This window comes from Xenopus laevis, chromosome 7L (assembly GCF_017654675.1).
Source record: "Xenopus laevis strain J_2021 chromosome 7L, Xenopus_laevis_v10.1, whole genome shotgun sequence".
NCBI lineage: Eukaryota > Metazoa > Chordata > Amphibia > Anura > Pipidae > Xenopus > Xenopus laevis.
The window spans coordinates 7,346,903-7,365,229 of NC_054383.1; the positions used below are offsets into that span (position 1 = coordinate 7,346,903).

The window sequence follows — 18,327 nt, forward strand, 5'->3', positions numbered from 1 at the left end:
ACCATACGATTTTCATTTGCAATCAGCTTTTTTTTACTTTGGTTTAAAACTACTGTAAACTCCTCTATATGCTGCAATTAGACTCTTTTACTTTGTCAAAAGCCTGACCTTTACAGTTCTGCTTTGTCTACAACTACATTGGTTTCCAGGATCTTCAAAGATCTTGACTTCTCTAAGCTGAGTGTAAAGCTTATTAATGGGACATTATTATTAGTGATGGGCGAATTTATTTGCCAGGCGCGAATTTGCGGCGAATTTGCGCGATTCGCCGCCAGTGAATAAATTCACGAAACGCCCGTGAAAATTTGCGGCAAAAATTCGCCGGCGTCAAAAATTTCGCCCATCACTAATTATTATCCAAGATGTGGACTTTGGCATTGGGTTGGTAGTGGATGATGGTAGGGACTCTTGGTACCTGATATCCCTTTCACCCCCATCTTCCACCACCTTCTTAAAGTACACAAGTCTCTCCATAGTCCCTGTCAGGGGGCCTATTGGCTCCCAGCGGGAGAAGTCAAAAAATATTGATTTTAAAAAATTTTTGTTCTCCAAGTGTAGATTTTAGACACTATTATATGTTCCTAGTGTCCCAAACCAGAATAGTGAAAAATGATGGGCCCCAAATGGTAGGGTCTTCTTTAAGGTTGGGCAGGGTTTTACTGGATAGAGGGGCATATCTTTGCATATCTGATAATTGGGAACATTGGACATTATAAAGTGTGTATTTTTTCTATAGTACACAAAGATTTAACATGGCCCTGTCCCATACACACCTACACTTAGGGGCAGATTTATCAAGGGTCGAATATCGAGGGTTAATTAACCCTCGATATTCGACTAGGAATTGAAATCCTTCGACTTCGAATATCGAAGTCGAAGGATTTAGCGCAGAAAATTCGATCGTACGATCGAAGGATTATTCCTTCGATCGAACGATTAAATCCTTCGAATCAAACGATTCGAAGGATTTGAATCCAACGATCGAAGGAATATCCTTCGATCAAAAAAACTTAGGCAAGCCTATGGGGACCTTCCCCATAGGCTAACATTGACTTCGGTAGCTTTTATCTGCCGAACTAGGGGGTCGAAGTTTTTTTTAAAGAGACAGTACTTCGACTATCGAATGGTCGAATAGTCGAACGATTTTTAGTTTCAATCCTTCGATAGTCGTAGTCGAAGGTCGAAGTAGCCCATTCGATGGTCGAAGTAGCCCAAAAACACTTCGAAATTCGAAGTTTTTTTACTTCGAATCCTTTACTCAAGCTTGATGAATACCTGCTCCCTCCCTAGAGTGTCCATATTCACAGTTGAGGCCATGATCAGGAGGGGAGGTCAGGGAGGGGATGCACCCTTGGTATCAGATGGGTCTGGGTTGGCTGGACCCACCGGGCTTTTTTCCGGTTTCCGGTAGCCCAGTCTGACCCTGTACAGTAGTGTATGCAGCAAATTATAGGCACAGTATAGAACGATTTCATGGAGTTAAAAAAGTACTAAATATTGAATCACTTGTAATTTTCATGACTAAACAAGATACCGACTTAGCTTATCGAACTTTGATTTATGCAGAAAAAAAATTATTCTAAATGGTAAAATTCCTAATTATGAATAATTCCTTTTCTTTATATTTCCCCTAAATTTCTTCTGCAATACCTTTTTCACATCTTTATTCCTTAAGCTGTATATGACTGGATTCAACATGGGCATGAAATTCACATAGAGAACAGAAAGACATTTTCCTTCATCCAATGAATACGAAGAGGTTGGTTTCATGTAAACACAGACAACTAAAACATAGAAGAGGGTAACTACAGTGAGGTGGGATCCACATGTGGAGAAAGTTTTGTATCTGCCCTCAGTGGAGGATATCTTGAGGATTGCAGATATTATGTATATGTAGGACATCACTGTGAGAACAAAACAGCTAAAGAGGAGAAAGACACCTTGAGCAAACATTACAAACTCAACAGTAGATGTGTCATCACATGATAACTTCAGTAAGGGAGTGACGTCACAAAAGAAATGATTGATAATGTTTGATGCACAGTAAGTGAGAGCAGAAATTAATATTGTTACTGGAGTTCCTGCTAAAAACCCAGCTATCCAAGCAGCAGCAGCTAACATTCTGCATGCTCTTTGGTTCATAACCTGGGGATAAAATAATGGTTTACAGATTGCCATGTACCGATCATATGCCATAGTGGTGAGCAACAAATATTCCATGCTTGCAAAGGAATTAAAGAAGTAAAGTTGGACCATGCACATCATAAAGGGGATGTTATTATTTCCTGTACTCAAAATGTGCAGTAAATACGGGGCAGTGACAGAACTATATGAGATGTCCAAAAATGACATATTACAAAGGAAAAAATACATAGGCTTTTGTAAGTGAGACTCAGTGAAGATTAATGATATAATCAGAAGATTTTCCCACACAGTCAGAAGGTAGATGAGCAGGAAAATAAAAAAGAGTGGCCCCTGTAGCTCCGGGGAATCTGAAAATCCCAAGATAATAAATCCATCAGAAATGCTGTGGTTAACAGTCAACCTGTCTGATTTTACATGACTTAGAAATGGTGATGATGAAGACATTGTTCTGGAAGACATACTTTAAAGAAAGAAAAAAGAACAAAATATTTAGTACAGCAGTTAAGTGAAACCTATGACTTGTGTGACCTCATGTTCCATTTACAGAATTACATACAGCAGGGCAACATGTATTGTCACTACCAAAGTAAAAGAAAAAATATTGTGGGACTTGGCCAAAGTATAACTGAAGACTATTGGACTATATGTGATGGCCCTGGCTGCTCATGACTTAAATGGGTGATTGTAGGTACCTGATTATCTGTTCACTTTTTTGACTTACTTGTTGAACAACTGGATGTACATCACTGTTCATGTGGTAAAATATATTTTAGATTCCCAGGGATTGGGACATGCTGCAAAAAAGTGATGCTTGAATTTTATCTTACAGAAACATGTATTGAAACTTGGCATTGAACAAAAACAGTTACCAGATCCTCCTGGCAAACGTTCTAGAAAAAAGAAAAAAATTAGCATTATACTATATAATATATAGGGATGCACTGAATTCACTATTGGACTATATTGGATTCGGCTGAACCCCAGAATCCTTCGCGAAAGATTTGTCAAATACCGAACCGAATCCTAATCTGCATATGCAAATTGGGGGTGGGAAGGGGAGAACATTTTTTACTTCCTTGTTTTGTGACAAAAAGCCACGTGATTTCTCTCCCCGCCCCTAATTTGCATATGCAAATTAGGATTCCGATTCAGTTTGGCTGGGCAGAAGGATTCGGCAGAATCCAAATCCTGCTGAAAAAGGCCGAATCCTGGCTGAATCCTACACCGAATCCTGTATTCCGTGCATCCCTAATAACATATAACTGTGTATAAACTTGTTTCATGTATTTCATACTTCTGTTCACTTTATATTTCACTTGGGAATATTTGGGTTCCTTGTAGTTTTGAAATTAAAATTTTAAATTGTAACAGTGGAAGGATGGTGAAAGGGTAGAAAGGCAGATTTATCAAGATTCAAATTTACTTTTTTGAAAAATTAAAAAAATCTCAATTGCACACATATTTATAAAGCAATATGAATCTCAAAAACTGGATCTTAAAATGATGTACAAAACACATAAATACTAAAAACATATTCATTTTCAATAATTCTGCAAAGTCTGTACTTTATTCCAAAATGTGTGTTATCTTTTCCTTTTTGAAAAAACTAAAAAAAATCTCAATTGAACATGTATTTATGAAAAAAAGTTTATCTTAAAATGACGTAGAAAAAACCATACTAAAAAAACACACTACAAACACATTCATTTTCAATAATCCTACAAAGTTTGAATAATCCTAAAAAATCTGAATTTTGAAATATACTTCCCATTGACGGATACCTCCCAACATTTGAAAATCAGACAAAAAGTTCTACCACGCCCATTTTGCAGCCACAGCCTCTAAATACAATGTGTATTTTTCAAAATTTGGCAGGTTATGGAAAGTTTGAACACATTTCTGGGGGTTATGGCCCAATCATGTATGTTAACTAGTGATGGGCGAATTTGGGGCGTTTCGCTTCGCCTAAAAATTTGCGAATTTCCCAGCGAAAAGGTTTTTTTGGACGCCGGCGTTTGTTTTTTGTGGAAATTGCACTGGCGTCCAAAAAACAGACACCGCATCCATTTTTTTTACGCTGGCGAATTTTCGCGGCGGTTTCGCTGGAATTCGCGCCTGGCAAATAAATTCGCCCATCACTAATGTTAACATGTTTTTAACTTTGGAAAATAAATTGTGAGTTTTAAGCAATCAATGGCCTCTTTGGTTATATAGTAAGTGGGCAGCTTTTAGCTTTAGAGATTTCAAGTTTTTTCAGCGAATATAAAGGGAAAATTGTCTTTTCATAATTTAATAAATAGTCTTTGATTCCTTTATTATTCAGCACTTCAGTTACTGTTTGATGCAGCATCTTCAGTCCTCAATAAACAACTACAAATGTTTTTTTCTAAGTTTTATACTACAGTTCTATACTAAAGACTAATACAAAACAGATGATGCTTTTTTCTGTACCGTTTCTCCCCCAGACTAAAACATTGTATTTTTTTGTATATAGAACAATAATAATAAAAAATACAATAAACATAAGAAGTGCCCGAACTACTAGACATAAATGATACATTATTCGGTTTTTAGGTAGTAAAGGCAATATTTCAGGAAAACCAAATACCACTTCAGAACAAAAATGTGACATGGCCTCCTTTTTGTAAGGCAGTGGGTCTCCCAACTTAAAAGGACCTTAAAAAGTAGTTTATGTAAATATGTATTAAGCTTTACTGCTAAGCCCATTTTGAAAGTCCTGTGCTTGTCACAGCTATAAACATTGAAAATACTGTATTGGAAACATTCAAAGTGGTCATTGTGGCAAAACATGATGCTTTCCTTTTTATTCCTCCTGCTAAAATCTCACCTGTGTTTAACTTTATGCAGAGCCTCTCTTTGTCTGACACCAAACACATTATATTGTTTCAGCAATCCTGGCTACAGGAGCAAGAGAGTAAGATTTTGTTGTAATATATATATGATGTTGTAATAAATATATATGATGTGTATATTCCCAGTGGCATCCATTGCAACCCTACGAGTAGATCTCTTATGACTTTTCATACATGGATAAGGGACTAATGGGATTCTTGCAAATTTCTGCTTCTAATTCTGAACTATTGATGCTTCTGATCACTTCTGCATCATGACCTCACACCATTCTGAGTCAAAAGATTTATGTCAAGCTTCCATGTTTGCCAAAAATTACCTGACTCTCCACTATAGCGTAATTATTTAATAAATACATCTCAGTCTGCAATTTGTAGTATGCACTCATAAAAAGCAATGGCCACCTGAGCACTCACCTAACACAGCAATGCTTTTGTGTCTGAATGAAGTTATGGGACTGGGGACATCTATGTGCCTCTCCATTGCTGCCCTTCATGAATACAGTGCTGCTGAATGCTGTATTCATAAGGCAGACACTGGTCTCCATTTTGGAATGAAAAGACCCATGGCTACTCAGTAAAGGACCTGTATTTTGCACCCTGTACTACTCCCTGTAAATGAGACATCTTGTCTCTTTGACATAAGACACATGAAACCCACGTGCAATTTCGTAGCCATATCCTCTTCTAGTTCTTTGCTTAACCATTTGTTAAGCTTGCCTTAAAACAGATCGCTTTAAAGGAATTGTTCAGTATAAAAATAAAAAGTGGGTAAATAGTAACATAGTAAGTAAGGTTGAAAAAAGACACATGTCCATCGAGTTCAACCTTTTTTTTTTATTTTTTATTAACTACCTATCTGCCAGTTGATCCAGAGGAAGGCAAAAAACCCATCTGAAGCCTCTCCAATTTGCCTTAGAGGAAAAATTCCTTCCTGACTCCAAAATGGCAATCGGACTAGTCCCTGGATCAACTTGGACTATGAGCTATTTCCCATAACCCTGTATTCCCTCACTTGCTAAAAAGCCATCCAACCCCTTCTTAAAGCTATCTAATGTATCAGCCTGTACATCTGATTCAGGAAGACAATTCCACATCTTCACAGCTCTCACTGTAACAAACCCCTTCCCAATATTTAGCCGGAACCTCTTTTCTTCTAATCGGAATGGGTTACCTCGTGTCAGCTGGAAAGACCTACTGGTAAATAAAGCATTAGAGAGATTATTATATGATCCCCTTATATATTTATACATAGTTATCATATCACCCCTTAAGCGCCTCTTCTCCAGCGTGAACATCCCCAACTTGGCCAGTCTTTCCTCATAGCTAAGATTTTCCCTTTACCAGCTTAGTTGCCCTTCTCTGTACCCTCTCTAATACAATAATGTCCTGTTTGAGTGATGGAGACCAAAACTGTACGGCATATTCTAGATGGGGCCTTACCAGTGCTCTATACAGTGGAAGAATGACCCCCTCCTCCCGTGACTCTATGCCCCTTTTAATACAGCTCAAGACCTTATTTGCCCTTGATGCTGCTGACTGGCATTGCTTGCTACAGCCAAGTTTATTATCTACAAGGACTCCAAGCTCCGTCTCCATTATGGATTTGCCTAGTGCAGTCCCATTAAGGGTATAAGTGGATATTTTTACATCCCAGGTGCATGACTTTACATTTACCAACATTGAATCTCATTTGCCACTTAGCTGCCCAGATTGCCAGTTAGTCAAGATCATGTTGCAAGTGTCACATCCTGGATGGAATTAATTGGGCTGATAGTTTTGTGTCATCTGCAAACACTGATACATTACTTACAACACTCTCCCCTAAGTCATTAATGAACAAGTTAAATAAAAGTGGACCCAATACTGAGCCCTGAGAGACCCCACTAAGAACCTTACTCCAAGTAGAGAATGTCCCATTAACAACCATCCTCTGTACCTGATCCTGCAGCCAGTTTTCTATCCACGTGCAAACGACTTCATTAAGCCCAACAGACCTTAATTTAGAAAGCAGTCATTTGTGGGGCACAGTATCAAACGCTTTGGCAAAATCAAAATAGATCACATCTACTGCCCCCCCCACTTTCCAGAATCTTACATACCACATCATAAAATGCAATCAAATTCGTCTGACATGACCTATCCTTCATAAAGCCTTCATCCTTCAAATAGATAGACTGTGCAAAATAAAAAATGTTTCTAATAGAGTTAGTTAGCCAAAAAATGTAATGTATAAAGGCTGGAGTTGGGTTCTGTTCTGTTATGGTAGACATCCAGTCACTCCAGCCTTTATACATTACATTTTTGCCTAACTAACTATATTAGAAACATTTTTTATTTTGCACAGCCTATCTATTTACCCACTTTTTAATTTTATACTGAACTGTTCCTTTAAATTGTTTTGTGATTTCTTATATGTTTTTGTTTTTCTATTAGTATTTATTTAGGTTTCCTTTGTATAATTGTTTTCTTTCGTCGTATATATTTTTGGTTATTTGTATATAACAATTGGAATGGGAGCTTTGCCTGATGAAGGGATATCTACACTGCATTTTTGCCATAAACCAGATTCCTCAAATGGATGAAACCCTTTATTCGTGAATATTACATAAATTGTCTTTGGTGGGTGATGATACAGATCAAACAGGATCTAATCAGTAAATACGTTAGATACTTTCTCACACAGTTACATAGTTACATAGTTACATAGTTACATAGTTAAATTGGGTTGAAAAAAGACAAAGTCCATCAAGTTCAACCCCTCCAAATGAAAACCATCCATACACACACCCCTCCCTACTTTTAATTAAATTCTATATCCCCATATCTATATTAACTATAGAGTTTAGTATCACAGTAGCCTTTGTATTATGTCTGTCCAAAAAATCATCCAAGCCATTCTTAAAGGCATTAACTGAATCAGCATCACAACATCACCCGGCAGTGCATTCCACAACCTCACTGTCCTGACTGTGAAGAACCCTCTACGTTGCTTCAAATGAAAGTTCTTTTCTTCTAGTCTAAAGGGGAGGCCTCTGGTACAGTGATCCACTTTATGGGTAAAAAGGTCCCCTGCCATTTGTCTATAATTTCCTCTAATGTACTTGTAAAGTCTAATCATGTCCCCTCGCAAGCGCCTTTTTTCCAGAGAAAACAAACCCAACCTTGTCAGTCTCCCCTCATAATTTAACTCTTCCCTCCCTCTAACCAGTTTAGTTGCACTTAGTCTCTGCACTCTCTCCAGCTCATTTATATCCCTCTTAAGGACTGGAGTCCAAAACTGAACTGCATACTCCAGATGAGGCCTCACCAGGGACCTATAAAGAGGCAGAATTATGTTTTCATCCCTTGAGTTAATGCTGAAGAGCTGAAGAGTTCACAATACTCAGTGGTAACAGTGCCTACCTTGGTAAACAATCCACAGTGCTAGGCAAAGGTCACGATGGTGTTTTACTCCAGGAATCTCTTTAATCCTGGGCCTAACCACTTGAGTCCGTGTATTAGCAGCATTGATAACACAGGGTACCAAATCTTACTAGTCTCCTTGTTGGAGCCCTTGACTGCTCTACTTACTACCCTGCCTCACTCCTAGAGTTACTAATACAAATTTATCTTGGCACTTACTTCTCCTATACTGAAACCATGGAGCACACCACACCTCCTCCAGTAAGTGGAGTAACTTAAAGATACTGAGCCCATTGGTGTTTCACTTTTTATAACCCAGGGAAACCTGAAACCTCTGGTTAGTTAAATAATGCCAGGGATCCCGTTCCCACTCCCAAATGTAGCTGGCCAACAATGTGGGAACTAAAGAATTAAATGTCAGAAAAACTCAGTTCATCTGAACTGAGTACTAATGAACACTACATCATGTAAATGTTATATAGCCCCAGTTTGAAAGTGATGAGGAAGCAAAAAGCCAAAATTGCATGGTTTATTAGTTATTAACTTGCATACTTACTGCATGGCTGCAGAGACTCCAATGTTGGCTGTAGCATGCATCTAAATGAGTTGATAACAAGCCTGAATATTTATGTTTTAAAATAGTATTATATTTAAGTTGTCAAGCTGTCTAACCTCATTACTAATCAGTAATTGGGTATAATGATTTCATAGAGATCTCATTTTAAAGGGCAACACGGGCAAAATACAACACAGAGGAAACATTTGCAGAAGCACTGTCAAGGATGGTATCATCAGAACCTATGCACAATCTGCATGCTGCATTGCGTTCCGATTTTAGACCTATGTTTGGAAGCCATTGGAATCTGCAGCATGCATCTACACTGATTATCAATATGTTATGCAGCATCTAAGTTTGAGTCAATTTGCAACCACGGCTAGGGGGGGACTCAAATGATGGATAATGTTAATAGAGAGAATCACATTATTATCAACCCATGGTAGCCCTGACCCTGAAGAATAAGCTTGTAAGTTGTAAGCAATTTGCTTCTATACATTGGCTTTGATGAGTGTCTGTGTGTCTGCTCTGTCTCTTAGAACCCAGAACAACTGCTACCATAGCCTGAAATAGTTGTCAGAAGGTTGAGGGGAAGAAATCAATCATAAGCCAACCCAAGTCCACACCCAGCACCATAACTAATACAGTATATCACATTATGAAAGCAGCACAAACAGAAGCACAGTCAGTCTAAGTCAGTGATCCCCAACTAGTGGCTCGCAAGCAGCATGTTGCTCACCAACCCGTTGGATGTTGCTCTCAGTGGCCTTAAAGCAGGTGCTTATTTTTGAATTCCTGGCTTAAAGGCAAATTTTGGCTGAATAAAAACGATGTGTACTGCCAAACTGAGCCTCCTGTAGGCAGCCAGTGCACATAGGGGCTACCAATAGCCAATCACAGCCTGCATTTAGCACCCCCAAGAACATTTTGCATGATTGTGTTGCTCCCCAACTTATTTTACATTTGAATGTGGCTCACGTGGCCCCTGGTCAGGATGCTTAATAATGTCACAGAACAAACAATCATTTCAGTTTCCTTATATTAGAGAGTCCCAGTATACAGTAGAGCCATCTCTTTGTCAGTACCTTCAAAGCTTTTTTCACATCTTTGTTTCTCAGGCTGTATATGATTGGGTTTAACATGGGTATGACATTTACGTAAAGAACAGATAGGACTTTCCCTTCATCCAATGAGTATGAAGAAACTGGCTTTATGTAAACACAGACAAGTAGGACATAGAAGAGGGTAACTCCTGTGAGGTGGGAGCCACAAGTGGAGAATGTTTTGTATCTTCCCTCAGTGGAGGTTATTTTCAGGACTGCAGATATTATGTATATGTAGGACATCATTGTAAGAACAAAGCAGCTAGACAAGAAAGAGACACCTTGAGCAAACATTACAAACTCAACAGTAGATGTGTCATCACAGGATAACTTCAGCAAGGGAGTGATATCACAAAAGAAATGATTGATAATGTTTGATTTACAATAAGTGAAAGCAGAAATTAAAATTGATATTGGGGCTCCTGCTAAAAAACCAGCTATCCAAGCAGCAGCAGCCAATAATATACATGTAATTTTGTTCAAAACCTGGGGATAAAATAACGGTTTACAAATGGCCACGTACCGGTCATATGCCATAGTGGTGAGCATTAAATATTCCATGGTTGCAAAAGAGCTGAAGAAGTAAAGTTGGACCATGCACATCTTAAAGGGGATGTTATTATTGCCTGTGCTGAAAATGCGCAGCAAATATGGAGAAGTTACAGAACTATAGGAGATGTCCAAACATGACAGATTACAAAGGAAAAAATACATGGGCTTTTGTAAGTGAGAGACAGTGGCGATTAATGAAATAAGTAGAAGATTTCCACTCACAGTCACAAGGTAGATGAGTAGGAAGAAAAAAAAGAGCGGCCCCTGTAGCTCTGGAGAATCTGAAAATCCCAAAATAAGGAAACCAGTGGCACTGCTCTTGTTTTTGATCAATATGTCTGATTCTCCTTGCCCTAGGAGTGAGGACGATGAATTCATAATGATATGATTTTTTAAAAACATTGAATCCACCAGAATATACGTTGTTGTGCCTCTATAAATACTGTGACCATATTCAGCATGACATGAGAGAGATCGGTCACCAGCCAAATAAAAAAAGTAGCAAAAAACAGAGGGCTCAGTTACAGAATTGGGGCGCAGAACTGCATTAATTAAACATCATGCCTGATGAAGAGATGACATTTTTTTCTCGAACGCCTGCATTGTTAAATCTATCAGTTAGTAAGTAAATAAGTACTTTTTTTCTTTTATGGAGCTATGGCTAACATGGTACAACACTTTACTACTTAAAATACTATGCATATGATGCCCCATCTTAAGATTAGTTATGGAAAGAGTTGGGGTGGACACTTTCTTGCTGTTCTTGTTCTTGACAGTCTCTCTACTAACCATAAATGTGACTTCCAACCAAAAAATATAAAAACAATCGTAAAATGACATAAGATTGCAATTGGCACCTTCCAGTTCACTTTTTACTAAAATATTCCATGCCAAGGGTACAACAATAGGGACTGGAGACCAGGATCCTGAATAGAGGGTCCAGACCAATGTGCAATGTGCAACACAAAATACATTCTTTGATATGGAAAATCAGTTTATATTTCTGTTATGTAAGTTCCAGTCATATATATACCACTGTTCGCCCTTCCCTGATGAGAATTATCCCACTGAGCTTTGTACTTAAAATATATTGTAATTCACTGGAGATGTGTACATGTCTTTCATTTGGATTTCCCAACTGGTTTGCAGGATGAGCAGAGGTAAAGGACACTTTTTCCTTTTATCTGTTTTACAAGGCGCAATGCAACAGTTGTGAAAAATCTTCCCTGCCACATGTCCATCTATACTCGTGAAAAACTGTAAATAAGGCAGGTACAGTTAATACAGTTAATATAATCAGGGACACCCTGCATGGACTAATTGGTATAAAATAAGGCCCAAATTCTCAACTTGTTATCAAGAGTTCTACATGACATGAAGCAACATTTTGACAGCACCCCTCAAATTAACATTCCTCATTCCCTATATATATATATATATATATATATATATATATATATATATATATATATATATATATATATATATATATATATATATATATATATATATATATATATATATATATATATATATATATATATATAGATATATATAGATATATATAGATATATATATATATATATATAGATATAGATAGATAGATAGATATAGATAGATATAGATAGATATAGATATATATATATATATACAGTATATATATATATATATATATATATATATATATATATATATATATATATGAACATAGGCATTCCCTATCTCTTTGTAATGTAATTTACATGCGGCAGTTAGAGAACACTAGTCGGTACAAGGTGCAGGAACAGTAGAGCCCTATACTTACCTTCTGTCTATAGCATTTAGTACAGGCTTGCACTTGCACTTATATTTTTAAAGAAACAAAGCAATAATACTGGCACATATGCACTTTAATTAAGGTATTGCACCGGTAGTTTGTTTTTTGCTAGTGATGGGCGAATTTATTCGCCAGGCGCGAATTCGCGGTGTCAAAATTTTTTTTTCTCGAAAAAACGGACGCCGGCGTCAAAAACGGGCGCCGGCGTCAAAAACGAGATGCCGGTGCCGTTTTGCGAATTTTTCGCCGTTTCGCGCAAAATTCTCGAATTTTTCAGCGAAGCGAAACGGCGCAAATTCGCCCATCACTATTTTTTGCACTACAGAATTTTGAATGAACTTTCTTTTGCAAGCAACTGGGGGTGCCTAACAACTTGGCACAGCACCCCACCCCCAGCAATTCTACCTTTCAGTCTCTTGCCTGAATTTGGCCATTTAAACCGTGACAAAAATACAGTGGAGTAGTGATGGGCGAATTTGACCCATTTCGTTTCGCCAAAAATTAGCCGCCAGTGAAATGACGCTGACGCCCATTGAAGTCTATGGGCGTCAAAAAAATCTTGTTGCACGCTTTTTTTTGACGTGCGTCTTTTTATTTTGTCGCACAACACCATACAAGTCTATAGGCGTCATTTTTTCGGCGAAAAAATTCGCCCATTCCTACAGTGGAGAAACAACTGCAAGAATATTTTTGGCCCTTATTTCACAGAAAATAATTTTGCAACACTAAGAAAGTGGTTGAATAGGTCTTGCTGTAAAAGTTAGACATCCCACAGTGTAATGTGATGAACCACGGCACAGACAGCATTCATGGAGAGGCAACGTACAGTCTTGAGTACAGGAAGACCGATGTTTCAGTTACACAAATAAAAACACTTCTTCTGGGATCCACACTCACCTCGCATTCCCTCTCCTGAAGCTACTGTTGATAAGGCTTCTGAAGTCTTTCCTGACTGTAGATGTTTTTAGGCTGAAGAGGAAAGCTTTAATTCTTGCACTTTCTTAAACAGGCAACTTTACGGGTATTTGAAGGCCAAATCTAAGGTTTGGTGCCAACTGTTGGCTGTCTGTAACTATTTATATGCCATAAATCTGTTTCACTGCCTAATAGACTAAATTCAGTTGTACCAAAGTTCATTGTTAAACTGACAAATGACAATGTATTATGTTAAAAGATAATTCCACTTTGTGCATGGGCCCACTAGAAATCCAAGGCCCACAAGAAGTACTCCAAGAAAAAGGATCTCATTGTCTTTACTTTTGGTTCCTGTGAAACGCTCATTTCCATTGTCAAGCATTGACAATGGACATTCCATAATGTGAAAAAGGTTTTCTGAGCTGCTTATTAATAATAATTTGTGCCTAAGCTTAGGTAAGTGACAGCAGCCAGAAGATGTTCTGGAACTCTGCAAAAAAGAAGGGAAGCTACTTGGGCATCTTCAGAGGCACTGCTAAAGAGTTGGTTGCCTTGGGCTGGTACAGGACCCCAAATCATAACGTGTCACATAACTACAATAATTCTTGTTAAGCTTTAGTTCTTTAAATAGTTTAGCTATAGATTTTTAGATAGAAATGAATATAAGATGCGTATGAAGCCACTTTGGTTTGTGTGTTTAACACAGAATATCTTAACACATGTAACCCACTTATCCCATTTAACAAAGAAAATTGCATCACAGCATCCCATATAATTAAAGCGTTGACCATTGTGAACAATGGTTCTTTGGGATGCTAATGAAAAGATTAAATGCATTAAATGAGTTTAGATGACTTTAGTCATGAAGCCTTTAACACACAAATCCAAGTGGCTTTATCTGTACCAAATTCATGCTATTTTAAAATTTGAGTTCCTTAATTAATTCATACTTTGCAGATGCATTAAAATTAAAGAGTAGGAATTTCTTTGGTGTGGTCGAGTTTTTATATATGTATGATTCTAAGTAATTTTGTTTTTGAACTTCAACGTTTTCAGATTTTAGAATTTTTTATTATTGAAAAAAACAAGAAACTTCGAAAACTTGAATTTCATAAATCTGCCTTAGTGTGTTCCATACCATAGTTTTTGATTCCTTAGCCCCATGAGTTTTGATCAAGGTATCGGTTATTGGTGTTAGATGCAATATTGCTCTACATATTCATTATAGGTGTTTATCTGTGTGTCTACTCACCCACTATAGCCTTAAGTGGTTGGCATTGTCATAGGGTTGAGGAAAATTCATGCATCTTAAACCATAGACAGCCTGCATTTCAGTGTTTTGACCATCTACCCCCTAGCATTGTAACTAACTATATTCCACTGTTATATTCTCTAGCAGGGTTTCTGTGAAGTAGAAGAGCAGCCGGTCAGATGGTCAGAAGGTAGCTAATTTGGTTGGAAAAAGACAAGAGTTCTTCAGGTTCAACCTTTCCAAACAAACCCTATTGCATATATATGCAGTCATACAGACCTTTCTTCATACTCATATATATAAACTATATATACCAATACCTAACTACCTATATTATTGTAGTGATCTTACCTGGTGGTTTAGTGGGGGGACGGCAGGGACGCGCTGATGACTCACTTAAAGGCGCAGGTGCACTGGCGTGATGACATCAGTGCGCAAGGGCGCACTAATAAGGCTTCCAGACCTTGCCCGTTATAGGAGTTTGTTCCTGGTGCTAGTTGAGCTTTTGCTAATCTGTTTGAACCTGTTTTGATCCCTGTTGTGACCCCTGCCTGGCTTTTGACTATTCTGACCTCTGGATTCTGACACTGGCCTGAATACCGACTACCTCTTCTGCTTAACCCTCTGATTGACTTCCTGGTTTGACCCTTGCCTGCCTGACTACGTTTATTCTCTGCCTGCCCTGACCCGGCCTGATCTGACTACTCTATTTGCCTAACGTCTTGTACCATGACCTTCTGCCCAAACACTTTACCTATAGTTGTGCCCCGTCGCTTGTTTAGAACCTTTCACCTTGCACCTCTCGTTTTAAGACCTGGCGGTATCTGAGTAGCTGAGGGTTCCTCCCGAGGACAAAGGCGGCTGCTACAGGCAGAAGCACGTGCTGAAACTAGGGTGCTTGGCATTGGTTCTAGATTCAGGGTGCCAACCGTTACAATTATGCTTGTACAATGAGTACAATAAGTCACTTTTAAAGGCCTTAACCAAATCTGCCATCGCAACATTACCCAGCAGAGCATCCTACAACCTTACTACTCTCATTTATTTTATATTAGAAAGTGCCACAGACCATGACATACAACAGAACCATCTCCTTCGCAGTTCTTTTAAAGATGTTTTTACATCCTTGTTCCTCAAGCTGTATATAATTGGATTTAACATGGGTATGAAATTCACATAAAGAACCGAGACTACTTTCCCTTCATCCAATGAATATGAAGAAGCTGGTTTCATATAAACACAGACAATCAGGACATAAAAGAGGGTAACTGCAGTGAGGTGGGATCCACAAGTGGAGAATGTTTTGAATCTTCGCTCAGCAGACCTTATCTTGAGGATTGCAGATATTATGTATAGGTAGGACATCATTGTGAGACTAAAACAGCTAAGTAGGAGAACTACACCTTGAGCAAACATTACAAACTCAACAGTAGATGTATCATCACAGGATATTTTCAGCAAGGGAGTGATATCACAGAAGAAATGATTGATAATGTTTGATTCACAGTAGGTGAGAGCAGAAATTAAGATTGATATTGGGGCTGCTGCTAAAAACCCAGCTATCCAAGCAGTAGCAGCCAATAATATGCATGCTCTTTGGTTTAATACCTGGGCATAAAATAACGGTTTACAGATTGCCATGTACCGATCATATGCCATAGAGGTGAGCAGCAAATATTCCATGGTTGTAAAGGAGGTGAAGAAGTAAAGTTGGACCATGCACATCATAAAAGGAATGGTATTATTGCCTGTACTGAAAATCTGCAGCAAATATGGACCAGTGACTGAACTATATGAAATATCTAAACATGATAAGTTACATAGGAAAAAATACATGGGCTTTTGTAAGCGAGAGTCAGCGAATATTAATGAAATAATGAGAAGATTTCCCCACACGGTCACAAGGTAGATGAGGAGGAAGAAAAGAAAGAGTGGCCCCTGTAGCTCTGGGGAGTCTGAAAATGCCAAAATAAGGAATCCAGTAGCACTGCTCTTGTTTTTGGTTGATTCCGATTGCCATTGAGGTGGTGATGATGATAATGATGAATGCATAACAATAACAGAAAAAAGATGTAATTATATGCAAAATATCAATTATTCCAACTCTGTGAATATTGTGACATATCTTAGAAATAGGTAACTGCCAAAATAAACATCAAAACATTAGAGGGGCAGTTGCAAAATTCAGTGAAGACACCCATTATAAATATACTATAACAAACAAGGGAAAGTTGTGATCACCACTAATTTTTAAAACCATTAGGCGGGGGTGCAATGAGGCTTTGACCACAAAATTGTCGACACCCATTATAAAGCCATGGACAATACAGCCATCAGGTATTTAAAGATTTGGATTGAACATTATCCTGAAGTTCTGAACAGTCTAGGGGGTAGAGTCACTAAAGGGCAAATTGTCGCCAGTGACCGCTATGCACACCTCGCACCACTTCTCCAGGAGCAATTTGGCTACCATTACTCTATTTCACTAATACACGAAGTTGCGTCCTGGCCGCGGAACATTTATATTTAATTTATATTTATTACAAATATCCAGGGAACTTTAATAAAGACAAAAGAGTTAATATTATGCCCTACACATGAGCCCACTGTAAAATGAATGTTCCATATGTTCTCAAATGTCTGGGGGAAAATGTTAAGGGGCTGATTCACTAACTTTGAGTGAAGGATTCAAAGTAAAAAAACTTCGAATTTAGAAGTTTTTTTTGGGCTACTTCGACCATCGAATGGGCTACTTCGACTACGACTACGACTTCGAATCGAAGGATTCGTAGTAAAAATCGTTCGACCATTCGATAGTCGAAGTACTGTCTCTTTAAAAAAAACTTCGACTCCCTAGTTCGCCATCTAAAAGCTACCGAAGTCAATATTAGCCTATTGGGAAGGTCCCCATAGGCTTGGCTAACTTTTTTTGATCGAAGGATATTCCTTCGATCGTTGGATTAAAATCCTTCGAATCGTTCGATTCGAAGGATTTAATCATTCGATCGAAGGAATTATCCTTCGATCGTTCGATCGAACTATCTGCGCTAAATCCTTCGACTTCGATATTCGAAGTCGAAGAATTTTAATTCCTAGTCGAATATCGAGGGTTAATTAACCCTCGATATTCGACCCTTAGTGAATCGGCCCCTAAGTCATTAGGACTTTGAAGGCAATCCTGCTTAAAAAAAAGGAAAAGTCGCCAGCGTTTTTTATACTTTAATGCATTTTCGGCAGACAGGATATGCTGTAACTGGCATAAGGTTGAGGAAGATCTAGCTTAATTTTAGCAGTTTGCCTGGTCTGAGGTGGCGAAGTCAACTCTGGCAAAAGAAGCAATGTTCAGTAAAATCTGCACTGCACTGAATTTGCTGATCAACCACCATTCGCCTGAACAAAAAGTCGCCTGGCAATAGAGTGTGAATGAACACTAGAGACGGTCCCGTTCAATAGCGAAATGTCGTCTGTGCCTGTGAAATGGCGATGTCCCTGCCCATTGGATTTCTAGCGAATTTTCACTAGTGACGGCCACTTCGCCCTTTAGTGAATCTACCCCTAGGACTTCAGCAAGGTGACTGCTAGAAAGATATTTAATATACAGTGTTTCTATACAGACCTTAATGACAACTTTCACCCAGAAACATCTAAAAGCAATTGCTGCAGAGCATCGTAATATTTTAAATAGCACCTTGTCTATGTGAATTTTACACCAG

The 18,327-nt window shown here is 38.3% G+C and overlaps 3 protein-coding genes across 3 annotated transcripts; all 3 read right to left on the bottom strand.

The window, feature by feature from the left end:
- Nucleotides 1-1,599: 1,599 nt before the first annotated feature.
- LOC108695732 (olfactory receptor 1019) lies at nucleotides 1,600-2,589 on the bottom strand. Its single transcript, XM_018224704.2, has one exon. The coding sequence runs from the start codon at nucleotides 2,587-2,589 to the stop codon at nucleotides 1,600-1,602; it is 990 nt and encodes a 329-aa protein (XP_018080193.2).
- Nucleotides 2,590-9,998: 7,409 nt separating this feature from the next.
- LOC108695733 (olfactory receptor 1019) lies at nucleotides 9,999-11,009 on the bottom strand. Its single transcript, XM_018224705.1, has one exon. It carries the CDS (start codon nucleotides 11,007-11,009, stop codon nucleotides 9,999-10,001), a length of 1,011 nt encoding a protein of 336 aa, XP_018080194.1.
- A 4,646-nt stretch (nucleotides 11,010-15,655) lies between these two features.
- LOC108695734 (olfactory receptor 1019) lies at nucleotides 15,656-16,666 on the bottom strand. The gene has a single exon (XM_018224706.1). It carries the CDS (start codon nucleotides 16,664-16,666, stop codon nucleotides 15,656-15,658), a length of 1,011 nt encoding a protein of 336 aa, XP_018080195.1.
- Between the last annotated feature and the right edge of the window lie 1,661 nt (nucleotides 16,667-18,327).